Raw genomic sequence first — 16,657 nt, forward strand, 5'->3', positions numbered from 1 at the left:
TTTTTACATTTTGGGTATGCAGTTTCATCCCAAAAACCTAAAAAAAATAAAAATAAAAAAAAAATGACAAAAATAGACACAAGTGTTTTTCACATAGCAGTGACAAAATGTTTGATACTAAAATTGTCTTTGATGTTAACAAAATTAATTAAATATAGTTAAACTGTCTACAAAGTTGAGGATTGAACCCACAAACTTTCTGTTGGAAGACAACCATTCATCCACTGAGCCACGCACTGTAGCTCGAGTCACTGAAGACCCCCAGTTGTTGTTGATATTTACAAAAATGTGAGGGATGAACGTGTGTGGCGTTATTTCCCCAGAAGGCAGGAAGCAAGCGGACTTTTACACGACGGGATAACAATGAACAACAAGGTCATAAATCCCAGTAGGAAACGGACACTGAGAATGTCCTACAAGGCTCAGGAAGTGTCTTAAAAACGGCGGTGTCCTTCCAGATGATCCTCTTTGTCTCTACTGGAGGTCGCAAATGTTTGTGGAGGTCCTGAGGCTAACAGCCAATTAAGTATACCAAGGCTCAATATTGTTGTTTTAGTTTTTCATACCGTGTTGATAATTCTTTTCGGGCTGAGTTGGTCTGTAATTGCTGACTGCAAATTCCCCGCCCCAAAAGGTCCTGTTGGTAATGTTTCAACCGTGGTCCGGACCTTGGAGAGCACACAGAGATCTTGCAAAACAGCCTCATCAATTGTTTTTACTGAGACCATGAAGATGAAATACTGCAGAAGATGTAGCCCCTTTCACTTGTTCCTGTAGGTAATGAAATTATACGGCTTCCGAGGGGCTATCAGAGGGCAGGGTGAAACTTCTGTAAAGCGAGATAGTGGAAAGCCTGATACTAACTTCACAATAATGAGAGGACAAATTGGGAGTTGAACTCACAAATGTCACGGCTTCAAAGTGTCAGCGGTGTCGTTGGCTTAGTTATACTCCAATATTACCTTCAAAGGCAGTAGAATGATGGGTCAAACGTTTTCTCCATTCAGAATGGAGTGTTGTAGTCAACCTTCAAATTTTCCGGCTTTGACGGTAGTAAAGGTTTTCCAGAGGGGGGCCTGTAGATGTGTGAAAGGAGCAGAAAACACAATAGTCGGCGTTGCTTTGATATCACCTCGGAAGGCAAAATATCAGGAGACCTACTACAAGCCAGTGTCTGGAATGTACCACTTGATACGGAAAGGGGTGTTATAGTGGACTGACAAATTTTGTGGTGTGCCGCTTTTGCAGTCTACCCCACATGGCAGTATTTGCAGAATGACTTTTCACCCCCATTCAATGTCCGTGAAGAACAAAAAAAGCAATACTTCAGACTTTTCTTTTAAATCAGGTCTGTGTTATTTTTCAAAAGCTATCACCCAGGTGGAATATGCCGTTGAAGTTGATCTGTACATTTTTCGGCTTCTGAGGTAGTAACGAACATCAGATGTTTGGGAGCAGAAAAACTGCAACTCGGGTGTGCAGCTTTTCCAGTGTACCTTAGTACCTTCGATAATATTTCCATAATGTCTTCATACCCCTATTCCGTGTCCATGCGGTTCCGACAGTGCAGCAACCTAGAATATAAGCTTTTTTTTTCCTGACAGTCCCCATTTCGTGTGACATTGCGGACGTCGAGGGTTTGTCACTGGTGTTGGTAATGCGGCTGTTTATACAGCTAAGCTGTGTTTTCGGGTTTTGGGTTTCCTTCCGTCAAAGTGTCTCTGCATAGATTATGATCCGCAGTGAATTACGCCACGTATAATTACAACCCAGTATGGTCGTGTCCTCTTTTAAAGTCATCCATTTTGGGTTTTGCGCCATTTTGCTGGCTGAATGTTGGCCCGGCCCAAAGCGCTGTGAATGGAGGCCGTGTATTTCCCAGCCTTTCCGTTTGTTAGTTTGTCTCCCTGACCAGCGGAGCCACAAGTCATGCCGCCTGCGGTTTGGGTCGGCCCATGTGCAGGCGCAGGCGCTACGCACCGTTTTTGCCTCCAACTGGCAAGAAGTTACTGGCCGGCCACATGTGACAGCACACATCTGCAAAATGTAAAGATTGTACGGCCGCATGCGGGTAATTTATTTCCTTTGTCATCTTCTGGTTTAATTTCCTTTTTGCGATAGATGAATTTATGGCATGTGCGGTCGTCAGCATAATTACGGCGAGGAAATTAGATTTTTTGCATTAAGGATCTAACCGTGTAATTTTGTAATTAAAATACTTTGCTAAAAAGTGCTTGTTGTTGAATCTCGGTTTTAAGTTACAAAACCGAAAGAGGAAATTGTCCGACAAAGATTGTGGCATCCACGGTTTGGCTTACAATTTTCCTTTCCTGTCTTAAAACCTACTTTAAAAATTAAAAGAGGAATATCACATTATATTATTTAAAGACAACTCACTACATTTCAGCTTTAAAGATTTCAGCCCTAAATTGCACCAGATTCAAAAGAAAGCGTGACTAACAGCAGCAGAAAACACATTATAGCTTTATCAAAGACTCTTATTTTTGTCTTTGATGTTGACAAAACATCATGTTGGATTCATTGGATTCGTGGCGCGTGTGGTCGTCAACATAATTAAGATGAAGATTTTTTGCATTAAAGGGTTGAAACGTGTAATTATGTGATTAAAATAGTTTGCGGAAAAATAATTTGGTGTTAATATACAAAAGGACACAAGAGAATGTGGCATCCAAGGTTCGACTTAGAAATTTCGTTTCCTGTCTTCAAATCTATTTATAGTCATTTATTGATTTGTTTATTTTTAGCTGCTCATTTAAGTAGTTATGCCACTGGATCTCACTGGATAGTCTCCTCACAAAAACAAATGAAATGAAACTAAAAAGTCCCTTTCACAATTAAAACAAATATATACCCTGCTCATCTTAAGATAGATCCACATAGATTTAAAAATATTTTCGTTTTATTATTTCATTTTTAGTTTATTTTTTCTGTTGTGTTCTCGGTGAGTGATGAGCACCCTCTACTGGCCACGCCGCCACTAGTATTAGGTTAACTGAAGTCTCAAAGTTTTCTAGACTAGTTACGGTAATTAAAGACTAAATCATTGTTGATGTTTACAACAACATATATTTTAGGTTATTAGTATTCAAAATTGTTGTTGATGTTTACAAAAATATTTACTTGGCTCCTGTACTGGGAATCAAAAATAAGACCAACCCGCTTTTAAAATAGTCCATCTGACACATTCATAATCTGATGGTGATTTGATGTTATTTTTAATATTCCTTTCACGCTCGCTGCACTCTGCTGAACTCTCCCTGTTGATATCCTCACGTGGTCCACAACATGAGCGTTGCCGCGGCGACGTTATCATTCCGACGCTGCTCTCCGTGAGCTCTGTTCTCCATCACAGCGGTGGGAAAGAGGAGGCACTGACCTCATGCTTGTAAAAGTCAACTTGGGGAAAGGCGGGGAAAAAAAATCTAAGATGGACCAATCACGAGATGGATTTTTATGAAGAGAGTGCTATTAGCTCAGAAGATTCTTGGTTGTGTCATGTTTCATTCCATTACTGTTATCTGTGGATATTAGGTCATCATGCTAGGGGGCTACATGTTAGCATTACTAGCCTTGCGTATGGGATTTTAAGGTCTGAAATGAATTACGCTCTCGTCCAAAAAATTTGGGACAGATGGATACATAGTTGATTGTTTGGCAACACTAATTTTCATGTTGTTGATTTCTCCTACAACTTTCTTTCTTTCTTTCTGAATTACACTCTCCTCCAAAAGTATTGTAACAGCAAGCTTCACAATTGCTAATTCAACTGTGGAGCTTCCTTAGTCAATCGCAATTGTATGTAGTCATCCGTCTTCATGAAACTTCCAAGATGGCGACTTCTAAGTTATCTCGTTTGATGAGAACCAACGAAGTCACACTCAGCTGTGGAAACCTGAGGATGAATGAAGCGAAGGAGCCAGGAAGTGAGAAGTCACTTGCCGTTTCCTGTTTTTCCTGAAGAATTCCAGGCAATCTGAAGAGTTGACCTGATTTCATTTGTTTTTTTGTTCCATAAAAGTTTAGCTAATTCACAAACTTCAGTCCACATTAACAGGCTGTAGTGAGCATCTGATTTTGTCCTCAACATTGCATCTTCATTTGGGGCGCTAGCTTAACTGCCTCAAAGGTTTGTGGAAAACAAGATTTTGCTGTATGCTTTGCATTGTTTAACCTGTGGCATGCCATTAGGCCTGTATTCAGTCTTTTTGGCCTTTTTGTGCCACCAAAATTTAATTTGAATTTTTTAAATTTTTTAAAAACATTTTTATTTAATTTTAATTAATGAATTCATTCATTAAAAAATGGTTTAAATTTTTTTTTTGCAGTATGAATAGGGCTTACTTCTACTACTATGTATTTTCTACAATGTATTTTTTGCTTCCTTTTTGAATTTTTGACAATGTTTTCTTCTGGGTCTGGTGCGCATCCCGCTAATTCCGCGTCATCATCGAAATGTGAGCCTCAACTGCCATCTTTCTGTCTCTGGATCATCTTTTATCCCGAAAGTACGTCCAGAAGCGTCCAGCCTTTTTCCTCTTACCATCATTTTCCAGCGCGGGGGTTCGGCTCCAGCGGCGCGAGGCGTTTTCGACCTCTTTACCGTAAACAGAGTGATATGTGGGTGTGTTTATTCCGCGCTCACATTTCAGGGATGGTCGTCTCTGCACCAATGTGTTGCTAAGGGTCTCAGAAGCCCCCTCAACATAAGGCACCATGTGCCAGTCCCACTGCGGTCTCAACGGGGCTCTTGGATCCAGATGAGAAGGATTATGGCTTTACAGTAACTCTGCTTTTTAATGGCGGGGGGCGAGGGGCCTGCGGTGGTGGATGTGTCACATGGAAGGTGCACTGCTCCAGGGAGTTGTTATTCCAACAGCATTATTGAGTCACAAAGGGGAATGTTATGTGGATTTTTAGTTGGGTTTTTTTTTCTCCATGCATATTTTATCATTGATTAGTCACAGGCTGCAGTGATTTTGGCAGAAACATATGGAAATGGTCTGCTAATAAATATGATTATGTATGTACACTAATCATAATAGTCATGGTTTGCATTCACCAATTCATTTTTTTGGTTGAAACTAGCTAGTTGCCAAAAAACTCTATGAAACACCCTAACATGACTCAAGATGGCGTCAAAAGTCTATGTAAATTGGAAAGTATACATAAATCGGTGTCAAGGAAGTATGTTGACGTGGTACATCTTTACTGAAAGACAAGCTTTATATTTTGTGGAGGTGCACTGATGGCTCCTAAACTTGCCCAACTTTAGCTTTAGTGCCAGAAATGTATATTCTACTCAGATGCAACACCGCCATCTACAGGCCTCTGTTAAGTCTTTAGAGTTGTGTACAAACTTGAGTTTTACATAATTTTGTCAGTGGGAGTATTTAGTTGGACGAATCTAAACGTCCACAGCTGTAAAAGCGTCAATATAGGCAATTATAAACCTTTTTAGGGTCGTCAGTTGCTGTTTTCTATTATTTGCAGCAGGGCTCGCTCGATCTCCCCTCTACCATCTGATGCTACTTTGCAGGTCGACTTCAACAAACCTCTTTCCACTTGTGCAAATTTCAGTCTTGAAGTGAATTATTGTAAATCAGATGGTGTTAGTGGTGCTTTGTGATGTGACTGATTTATGTGACAACATGACATCCAAATTCAACATGCTTAACTGCGTCTCGCACCTGCAACGTATTTCAAAGCTCTTCCTCTGTGTTCGCTTTAGGGTTGCCACGGGAACATGGATGCGTAGAGCGTAGATCAAGTGCATTTTTATGCTATAGATTTGACAAAAGCACGACCATGAAACAGCTTTGAGTAGGATGAAAACAATATTTTACTTTCTTGTCAGAGCAGCTTGACCTCAATGTGGACAGAATGTCACAGAGGCTTGGTAGATAAATGAACATGGTTTTGATTTTCAAAACTGAATCCATAAAGGTATATTCTCTCATTTTTATACAATTAATTTAGTGAGATTGTTTGATGAAGTCAAGATGCACCAAAATAGTGGTTCTCAGGTCATGTACCCCCTGTGAAAGATTAAAAAAATAAAATAAAAATTGCCCCCCCAAAAAATAAAAAGACTTAGGCAATTATTTTAAGCGGGTGACAATATGACAAGTTGGGTCGAACCATTCTGGTATGGGGAGATGCTGGGTTTGTACAACACCGAAATTGAATAACCTACTGAATCTAAAATAAATGTTATGAACTTGTATATTTTTTGAAATATTTACACATACTTTTGAAATATATTTTAATATCTTCACGTATTCCCATTTGAGAAGCACTGGTCGAACAGACCCATACCCGAAAATGAACAAACAGGAAGTCATCCATTATGCTTAACACTTTGACCGCCAAAAACGTTTAATAACGATAAGTAAAATCACGCTGTATGTCGCCATAAACGTTAAATGATGTCAACTACGTTTTTTGTTTTGTTTGTTTTTTATCAGTGGGCAGTTCACCGTCTAAGTGCAGCGCGCGCTGCCTGGTCAATGAGTTGTGTAATCAAAACACTCACTACCTATGGCCAGCAGATGGCAGCATTGTATCTCTTTTCAATGGGCTCAATTTGTATGAAATTACAATGAAACAGGACGAAATCTGATGAAATAGAACGTTTTCAAGGATGACGTAAATGATCAAAGCCTTTGTCATATTTTTTTTTTTTTTTTTTGATACGTGTGGCAGTAAAAGAGTTAAAATACACCATGGTTGCTGTATAGTTTCACCCTTGAATTATTCCTGTTTTTATTTCCATCAACTTTTTGGAGCCATGTCCCCTTTGCGTTTGCAGCTGCATCACATTTCAAAACAGGAGAATTAAAAGTGTCAGCGTTGCTCCAAACAAAACCCTTTTCACAACTGCGTGAGCTACTACTTGCTCGTCATTTTTAATTCACAGCCGCCCATTAATTCCCTGACTTGATTTACTGGTCGGCTTTTGCGTGTGCGCTGCCGCCAATATGTCCATTAGTGCAAATAATTCAAGTGAACTTCTTCAACTGCTCGCTTCATTTGTGCAAAGTCCGTCCTGCGAATAAACGTTTGTCGCGCACAAGATGGAAAGAAAGAAAAGAACGCGGAGCTGTCAGTGCTGATGGAAGCGAGTATCATGGCTACAAGTGTCTTTAGAGACCAACATAAAACCAGCACATGTTTAGATTTGGCCTTTGTTGTGACTCCACTCCCACGTGTACATCTGCAAAGTCTATTGCGCCGCTTGCAAACAGCTCCTACGATGCGTGTGCGTATTTAGTGAATTGGCAAAAAATATGCTCAGATAGTACAATGATTTTTTTTTTCTCCCTCTCTCTTCTATGAACTCATCTAAGGCGTTTGTAATGACTGTGTTGTGTTATGTCACAGCTTGAAATAGCAACAGTGGCCCGTGGGATGTTGTGCACTGTACGTGTCTAATCAACTCCATATTTTCATCCGTTTGCAGTTCATGTCACAGTAATTGTCTCCATGTACAATATTAAAAAATAAATAAAAAAACAGGGATGGTATGCAGGTGTAATTAATGGAGCTAAATGAATGTTTCAGGGGACCTAATGGTGATACCTGTGGGATGGCACTTGGGCATATGCCACACTCTGAGCTGCCCAATGCAAAATGTTATTATTTCATACTACTATAAATATTCAATTGGCTAGAGTTGCAGTATATTTGAGCGATGTAAATAAGATTTGAAGGAAAGAAGTCGGCTTAACATACTTAGAGCATCTGGCTTGGATTAAATCTGTCTTGATTCAATTTAAAAGTATTTTGTTTTTTTTCCCAAAACATTTATTATTGAATTTATTGTTTATTAGGTTCCAATTCCAGTTTCTGGTTTTCGGAAATAGACTTTAAACCTTCGCCAGGCTGTCGTTTTGTTGCACATGAGTACGTGGTGACTTTCACGCTGGCTGAGATTTTTCACGGCTTTTTCCCAAAATGTTACTCTTTGTGCTAGGTACCGATGCGAAATAATCGTGATAGAAGCGGGCCTGCGAATATGCCGGTTTCCGATGTAATGTCACAGGGGTAACAGAGGCGGAATACCGGCAGTGTGCGAAGCTTTCCAACTTGAGACTTACTGCATGAATGCATCTGATTATCTGAATGCGTGAATCCGCAACAGCTGTTGAAACAAATAGCAGTGATGTAACAGAAGCAGAATGTCATCAGTAAGTAAGGAGAAGGTGTATGCATCAAATGATCTGAGTGGAAGAAGCTGCAATGGCTGCGTGAAGGCAGAATGGAGGCGAAACGTATGCAGGTAGTGTTAGAGAAAGTGACATTTAATACCTGAAATTCAATGCCAAGGAGATTTGTGTTTAAGGCAACTGTCACACATCAAATGATGGAAATGCGCAAAGTGGCAAGTTCTGTCCAAATGAATGCCGAAGATGTCCCGTGGGGAAAGCACTTGTGTTAGCGCCTGTTAGCTAGCTAGCCTGAAAAATGATTGGAAAAACGGTCGCCGCTCGTCGCCGGCCAAGAGAAAAAGATTATTTTCCAAGAAGAATCAAGGTCGTCTCCTCCGAGGAACGCTTTCACGTTCTTCCACATGATGACAACACCACCTGGAGATCAGCTCGTCTACCTGTGACCACCGCAACCCCCCCGAACTGCAACCCCCCTCCTAAACTCCAAAACAACAAGTCATTCAAGTCGTCTTTGTCAGCATTCAAGAATCTGGCATGCGGTTTGGAGCCTTTCTCTAATGAAGCACAATTAAGAAGAAGTGAAGCTAATGAAAAATGCAAACCCGCCGAGTTGATGACTCCCCCCTAATAGAAACCATATGCCTCCCCTAGTAAAAGTCTCCTTTTGTTGACACGGAGTGAATTAGCTCCTCCGCGAGTGTGAGATTCTGCCAGCCGCGATATTCCTCAATCACGTGCGCGTAAATCAGCGAAACGAGGCGCTGAGTGGTCGCCAATGTGTTTATTGAGCACCAACACATCAAAAAGACCACATTACACATTTTGTTACGCGCTTCAGAAACATAAACAACTAAACAATGGTAGCCAATCACAACAAGGGAGGCTGCGAGTAAATAATGGCGAGTGCCAGATGAGATTGCAATCAATAGTTCCTTTCACACTGCACTTTTGTACTAACATGGAATGGTCCTGTTGTTTTGTCAGTTTGTGAGGTAATATTGATGGGGGCTGCGTGAACAAGAATACAGTGGGCAGTTAATCGAAATGTAATTGTGGTATTGGCTTCTCACAATCTTAAAAACATTCAAAGAAGAAGAACTTAATATAGAAAACGGCGTTGTGAAAGTACGCTGAATGCACCATGTTGCAGTAGTGTGACGTTATGTGATTCTGGCCTCCCTGAGTGTGCTTTAAGATGTTCAATGCAAGGTTAATTTAGTTACCTAAAACTAATGAAAAAACTAAAACTAAAATTAAAATTCAGACAATTTAGTTAACAAAGTAAAATTAAAATTAAAATGTTTTTTAAAAAACAAAAACTAACAAACTACATTTTAGGTTTACACAATTAACTAAAACTAACTATAATTATAGCAAAAATGTTCTTTGTTTTAGTCTTTGATAATTAATTTAATGCATGAGCCTTTGGGGATGATTTTAAATGTGATTTTAAGTAGATTTATTTTGATATTAACAGGAATAAAGACGTTTGAAGGTGTGTCACACAGAAGTGATGTCATCTAGGAGCAGCCAATTGAAAAGCACCTTCAGATGACATTGCTCCCATGGTGTTTTTTTTTTAATATTGCGCACAAGTAATACACATTTTTTAACCTAAAACTAATACTAAAACTAAAACTAAACTAAAACTAAGCATTTATTAAATAACTAAAACTAATTAAAAAAAAATAACAGAACCACCCTGAAAACTAATTAACAGTAACTCAAATTTAAAAAACAAAACTCAAAACGAAATCAAAACTAACTATAATGAAAAATTCCAAAACTATAATAACCCAGGTTCAACGACACCCCAGTTGTCTTTTTTTTTATTTATTAGTTTACTGTAAAACTAATCACAAACCAAAAAGAATGACACACATTGTATATTTAAATACGAGACATATCTCAAATTAAAAACATTGCTAGCGCTAATGCTAAAGTCAATGCAAAATCCCATTGACATGCAAACAGGAAATTAGCATCGACCTCCGGGTGTGATATTCCTTCAAATATATATAAATATAATGTGAATATAAATATTCACATGCAAATACTGTATGAATGTATACACACAGATAACATAACAATTACTAAATGCACATATTCTTCCCAATCTGGGAAAAATGAGTTTTATTAAGCTCAGTTGCAACTTTCTTCTTTTACTCTATACTCCTATCTCACTGTAAGTTTGTACTTGCACGGCGCCACACTGCCCCTAAGAGGCCAGCACAAGCACAGCAGAAACATGACCTATTTATTTATTTATTTGCTATTACTGTATTTTGCTATACTCTTATTTTAATTTGCTACTATTTTAATTTCTGTTTATTCTTTCAAGTTATATTTAGTTGAGTTTACAAGAATTTAAGGAACTTCATTTCCAAATGATACCACAGTGATGTCGCAGTCCTGAAATATCACCAATGGGCCCACGAATCTGATGTCAACACGGCATTGCTCAGAGGTGATGTCTGATGTGACATTCACAATGTTTTTTACCAGACGTCTTACCGCCTTACTTAAGTTCTTTTTCTGTGGTGAGAATGAAGAAAGGTGAGGGGGGGAGGAACAAAAGTCTCCCTTTCGTTCCCTGAGAGCCTAACAGGGTCGCCGTGCCGCTCTGGCTCTCTCGGGTTGACGGCGTGTGATGAAATCCAGATGCTGCTGGAGCGAGCACCGGGACAACAAGACGAAAAAGCGAGGAGAGCGAGGAGAGAAGATGAGCCTGTGATGGATTGAGGTCAGGATCGAGCTGGGAGCCGCGTTTCCTGACCTCGCCTCCCTCTTCCTCTTTGACTCGTCTTCATCTGCTGCGTCAGCTGGCGTTCTGCGCGGTGGATTGTGGTGGCCGATCAGTCACTCAGTTTCTGCAAAATTTATGTATTAGACAAGTAATCCTTATGTTTTGTCATGGGGCAAATTATCCCATTATAAATTATTGTTTTTGTTTTTGTTTGTTTGTTTTTTTAAACGGAGGGGGGAACACAGACAAAATTTTGGGATAATTTGCCAGACTCATTTTTGTACTTTTCATTCAAGTTATCTTTTTCTTTTTTCTTTTTTTTTTTTTTTCTTTTTTTTTTTTTTTTTTTCCCCCCAAACAACAACCCCCTTATATGTTATGGGTCAATTTGAGTTATATTTAATGATTAAAAAAAAAAAAATTAATTGGGGAGAGATCAAAACAAAACATTATTTTAATCTTAAATTAAATTGGGATTACAAGACCAGTTTTGCCTGACATTTTATCATATATTTCTTAATTATTTTGTTGTTTTTTGACCATTTCAAGTAAAAAAATAAATAAATTAAAAAAGTTTAATAAATTAAGCCCATTTTTTTTCTTCTTTCTATTTGTATTTTATTTAATTTTTATTATTTTTTTCTGCATTTTGCAAACACCCATATATCGTACTGTTCGGTTTCAGTTCAATTAGACCTATTTTAAACTTGGAAAAAACTGATGCTGTGTATTTTTTTTTTTAATTTAAAAAATACAACAATATAAATTTGTTCTCCTGGCCTACGTTTTGTTATTTTCTTTATTTTACTATGTACATGTTTGGCTATTTTTGAATATGCACACCAATGTATTACATGTTAACATTTTGTTTATTATTATTATTATTATATTTATGTTTTTATTCAATTTTATTTATTTATTTATTTATTCACTCGCCTACTTCTTGTTTATTTACTGTTGTAAAATTTATTTACTTTTATGCAAAAAATACTTTTATACTCACTTAAAATGTTTGCTTTGTTCTTGTTTTTGTTACCTTATTCTTTACTGCACAACCAATTTTCTATTTCATGTACAGCACTTTGTATACAGCAATGCCTGTTTTAAAGCGCTTTATAAATAAAGTTGAGTTGAGAGTTGAGTTGAGTGTTATGTCACAGGTCAAATTAAAAGAATCAACAACAAAATTGTTGTAGCATTTTTTTAAATAAAGCTTTTTCTGTCTGCTAAATTCTGTTCTTGTTTGTAATGTTTTTTTTTGTGTTTTTTTTTTTTTTAACAATTGTGTTATGTTTGCTATTTCCCTGGCACGTGCAGAACCATGTGGAGCGCGCACAGCGTGGACTTCCTTCTTCTTCTCTGCTTCCTGCTCAGCCTGGCCTACTCGCTCAACCCGAGAGACCCCAATGTGTGCAGCCTGTGGGAGAGGTGAGGCCCGCTCGGCTGAAACGAACCAACGCACCATTGCCGCTACTGTTGCTGTCATGACGTGAAAGCATACTTTCTCATACTGCGTGTGACATGATGGAGAGGACGGAGGAGCAAGGTTCAGCACTTAGAATGTTGAATCACTTTCTCTGGCTCTTTAGCTCCTTGTTTGGTGAATTCCAAGCCAAGAAATCAAGAGACAGTTGAGTACAGTGAACCAATGAAAAGGTTATTGTGAGAGATTACAGAATATTCTGCGATACAGTAGAGCAAGAATAAATAGCGCATTTCACACAAGGACAATATTTAAAAGCCTTTAAATTCAAGATTTAAAGACATTTAAAAGTAAAGAAATAAAAAGTAGCTTACAATAAGAACATTTTGGAAAACATGATTTACTTTGAAAGACAATTTAAAAAGTGTTTATAGTGTATTTTTTACCCTAAACTGAAAGTGACTTATAAAAGAAAAGCAGATTAAATATTGTACATTTAAACATCAATATGATTCAAAACGTAACTTTGTGTTAGCGAAATCCTAACATATACAGAAAACGCCATAGACATGTTAATAAATGTTAGCATAAAAGTCATTTTCACTCTTCAAACAACTGGCACTTAAAGTGGAGCAGCAACACATACAAGCAGAATATATATTTTTTCGTGTTAATTTAGGTTATGGACGTTACGTACATTATTATTGCTCTTTAAAATGGTAGACCTTTTGTCTTCTTCAAGCTAAGCAACATGTAGCCTACTCACATCCAAAAATATGCGCGATAGCGATTGTAAGTTTAAAATGCTAAAGTTATGCTATTCATGCAAGGCCTAGGCTCTAGATAAAGCTATGCGGCTGTCCACCTTGCTGTTAAAATCCATCACAAATCTGCTGCCGCTTCTGTAAAAGTAATGGCATACTGTGATTAGCTTGTTAACCACAATGCTAGCATTATGCTAGCATGAGGCAGATTTTTTATTTTTTTTTAATACGACGCTCTAGATAAAGCTATGCGTTCATCCCCATTTAGGCTATCTGTTTTTTTTAATCAATCACTGCTTGTCTGTTCCAAGCTAACCAATCAACTTCGGCAAAACAATGCCGTGCTATTGTTAGCTCAAATTGGGTAAGTTCATGCTGCTAATAGGAGGCATAGTTACTATCTGTGGTGCTAGCTATGTTAGTAGCCTACATGTTGCTTTTTGCTTTTGAATGCTTGTTGCAATTAATTGCTCTGTGATTTGTATGCTACGTTAGCTGAGCATCTTTATTATTTTGGCTCATTTCCATGTGTCACAAAGGATGAACTCTGACCTGATTCATTTTGCGTTTTGTTACATTTGTTCAGCTTCACCACTTCCGTTAAGGAGTCCTACTCGCATCCTTACGACCACGTGACCGAGGAGCCTTGCTCGGACCCTCGAAATAACTACAGATGCCCGCGACACAGGTGACAAGGACATCTAATGACGGTGGACATTGTCATTAACCAGCATGACGATTCACTAATCGTGCTATGTTGATGTTCTACGTCCAGGATCACCTACAAGACAGCCTACAGGCAGGCTGTGAAGATGGACTACCGCAAACGCTACCAGTGCTGCCCAGGCTACTATGAGAGCCGCGACAAATGCGTTCGTAAGTCAGAATATATTTTAGTGAATGCACTATTCAAGGTCTCACTGTGTCGCAGATTTTTAAATCATATTTGTCTGTGAAATGTTTCATTTATATCATGGAATTTTGCAACGATCATTTTTCCTCAGATATACTAGATTTCCTATACTCTTATTTGTTGACTCACACGTCACTCAACATCTCCAGCCCTGCCTTTTAAAGCTGCACACACTCAAAGTCACATTTACTACAGTGCAGAACAAAAGGATGACAAGCCCAAGTGGACAAAAATAAAACTTGCTGAGTTCTGTGAGGCAAAAATGGTGAAAAGTATATTATAATTGATGGCGCTTATGTCTTATTCTATTAAGGCATAGGAGAACCGTTTCAAATTTGGAAGAAACATGAGCAATATGTATTTTTTAAATGATTTTTGATTATTATTATTATTATTATTATTTTAAACGAAAGCTTTCCTGACACATGAAGCTCCGTAAGCTTTTCTTGTGCACCGTCAACATAAAGCACTTTGTCCAAAATTGAGGGTTTAAATTCCATGTGGCTGGTGGCTGTTTCTACTGGCTGCAGCCGTGTTGCGAAAAGACCCAATAACATTCCCATCAAGGAAATTTCGCTTCAGATTTCAGTTGACTTGAAGGATTTCTCCAGATTTTCCACCCTTTGACCTCATTTGTTATGTCAAAATAATGCCAGAAAAATCCAAAAAAATGAAATGGTGAAATCCAAAAAAGTACTTCAAGGTGTAGATCTTAATAACTAATTGTAATCTCTTTTCCAAAACTCAAGAGTAAATTGATCGTTTTTCCCCCTACTGTCTCTATATTAAACATTTTTAGCCAAATAACATAAATAATTTTTACATTATCAATAAGAAAAAATATTGCTGTGCTTGCTAAAATTTGTATTTTTTCTTCAATCAGTGTAGATTCAAAATCATCCAGTTATGTGAATCCTCAAGGTTTGAATTGAGGCAACTGAACTCTTCTTGATTATTCATTTTTGTGTAATTTTTTATTTATTTTTTTGGTTTCTGAAAACATTTTTTTAAAGGCTTTTGCTATGAGACTAATTATATTTTATAGTAATCAGCAAAGGACTTCTATTATTAAATATTAATAGTATTTTATATAATATTAATTTTGATCAATTACAATTACATGAGGGCGGCACGGTAGTTGAGTGGTTAGCACGTCCGCTTCCCAGTTCTGAGGTCTCCGGTTTGAGTCCAGGCTCGGACCTTCCTGGGTGGAGTTTGCATGTTCTCCCCGTACCCGCGTGGGTCTTCTCCGGGTACTCCGGTCTCCTCCCACATTCCAAAGACATCCATGGCAGGTTAATTGGGCGCTCCAAATTGTCCCTAGGTATGCGTGTGAGTGTGGATGGTTGTTCGTCTCTGTGTGCCCTGCGATTGGTTGGCAACCAGTCCAGGGTGTCCCCCACCTACTGCCCAGAGCCAGCTGAGATAGGCGCCAGCAGCCCCCGCGACCCTTGTGAGGAATAAGCGGTCAAGAAAATGGATGGATGGACAATTACATGATTGTATTGACTCCCAACAGATTGACAGCAAAATGTGCAAAACAACTTTCAAATGCACTATTTATTTTTGCAGATTTTCTGCACTTGACTAACAAAGATAAAAAAGATCAAACTCATTCAATAATAATAGTAGTAAAGACAAAATACAAAGTAATTGAGTCATTGCTAAAGTATGAAGGGGTATTTTCTTTCTTTTTGTGAGTAGCTCTGCTTGTGATTATACTACACATGGCCTCACGCTAACTCCCGTGGTGACTTTTATGAATAGAGCGCAACAGAACGATCAAAATGGGCAAAGAAAATAGTACCTTTAGTCACTGGAACCCTCTCATACAACGTGTCACATCGCGCACGACTTGTATAATTGAAACATTCAAAAGGCACCTTCTTTCCAAACCAGAGCTTTCTTTCTTTTACTAGCCAATAAACATATCATTATGCATAACGACATGTTGTGTTCATGTGATGACAAGTTGTGAAACATTTGCTCCTACATTGTCATTATTTGCCTCCGTCTGTCTTTCATCTCGCCAGCACGCTGCACCAAGGAGTGCGTCCACGGCCGCTGCCTGGCTCCGGATCGCTGTCAGTGCGAGGGAGGCTGGCGAGGCGACGACTGTTCCAGCGGTATGGAAACTTAAAAAAAAAAAAAAAAAAAAAAAAAAAAGTCTCACTAATATGAGTGACACCAAATGCAAACATTCAACATTAATAAACAGAGCAGACACAACAAGGAACGACATCAACTGCGTCAGTCAAAGCGGCTCAAGGCCATTACAAACACCAGATTTTCCTCCAATGGAAACAGTATGGTGAAGTATTTCATCCCAGAAAGAAGCTTTAGAAGTCCTCGTAGACATGTGTAACTTCTCATTAACATTAATGATAAATAATTATAAAATAGGAATTTTGAATTGCTTGCTAGTGTGTTGACGCTCCAATAGGGGACCTAACAGTGATCCCTGGTGGACACCGTTACTGAATAGTATACTTATAGCAATCCCTAAGTAATAAATGGCAACATTTACAGTTATTTTGAAATTAACAAACATTCCAAGTAGCCAAGGGCAATTGCAAAATAAAACCATTAGCCTAGCATTAGTGGGGTTTGTATAATTATCAA

General features: G+C 38.4%; 1 protein-coding gene across 4 annotated transcripts in view; it reads left to right on the forward strand.

The window, feature by feature from the left end:
- pear1 (platelet endothelial aggregation receptor 1) overlaps positions 1-16,657 on the forward strand; it is a 46,626-nt gene that overhangs the window by 12,421 nt on the left and 17,548 nt on the right. For all 4 annotated transcript variants that reach the window (XM_077526537.1, XM_077526536.1, XM_077526535.1 and 1 more), the window contains 4 exons: positions 12,253-12,363; positions 13,709-13,810; positions 13,898-13,998; positions 16,069-16,161. In XM_077526537.1, coding sequence (XP_077382663.1) covers positions 12,257-12,363; positions 13,709-13,810; positions 13,898-13,998; positions 16,069-16,161 — 403 coding nt within the window. In that variant the 5' untranslated portion in view covers positions 12,253-12,256. The remainder of the gene's footprint in view (positions 1-12,252; positions 12,364-13,708; positions 13,811-13,897; positions 13,999-16,068; positions 16,162-16,657) is intronic.

The sequence above is a fragment of the Festucalex cinctus genome, chromosome 7 (assembly GCF_051991245.1).
Source record: "Festucalex cinctus isolate MCC-2025b chromosome 7, RoL_Fcin_1.0, whole genome shotgun sequence".
Classification (NCBI taxonomy): Eukaryota; Metazoa; Chordata; class Actinopteri; order Syngnathiformes; family Syngnathidae; genus Festucalex; species Festucalex cinctus.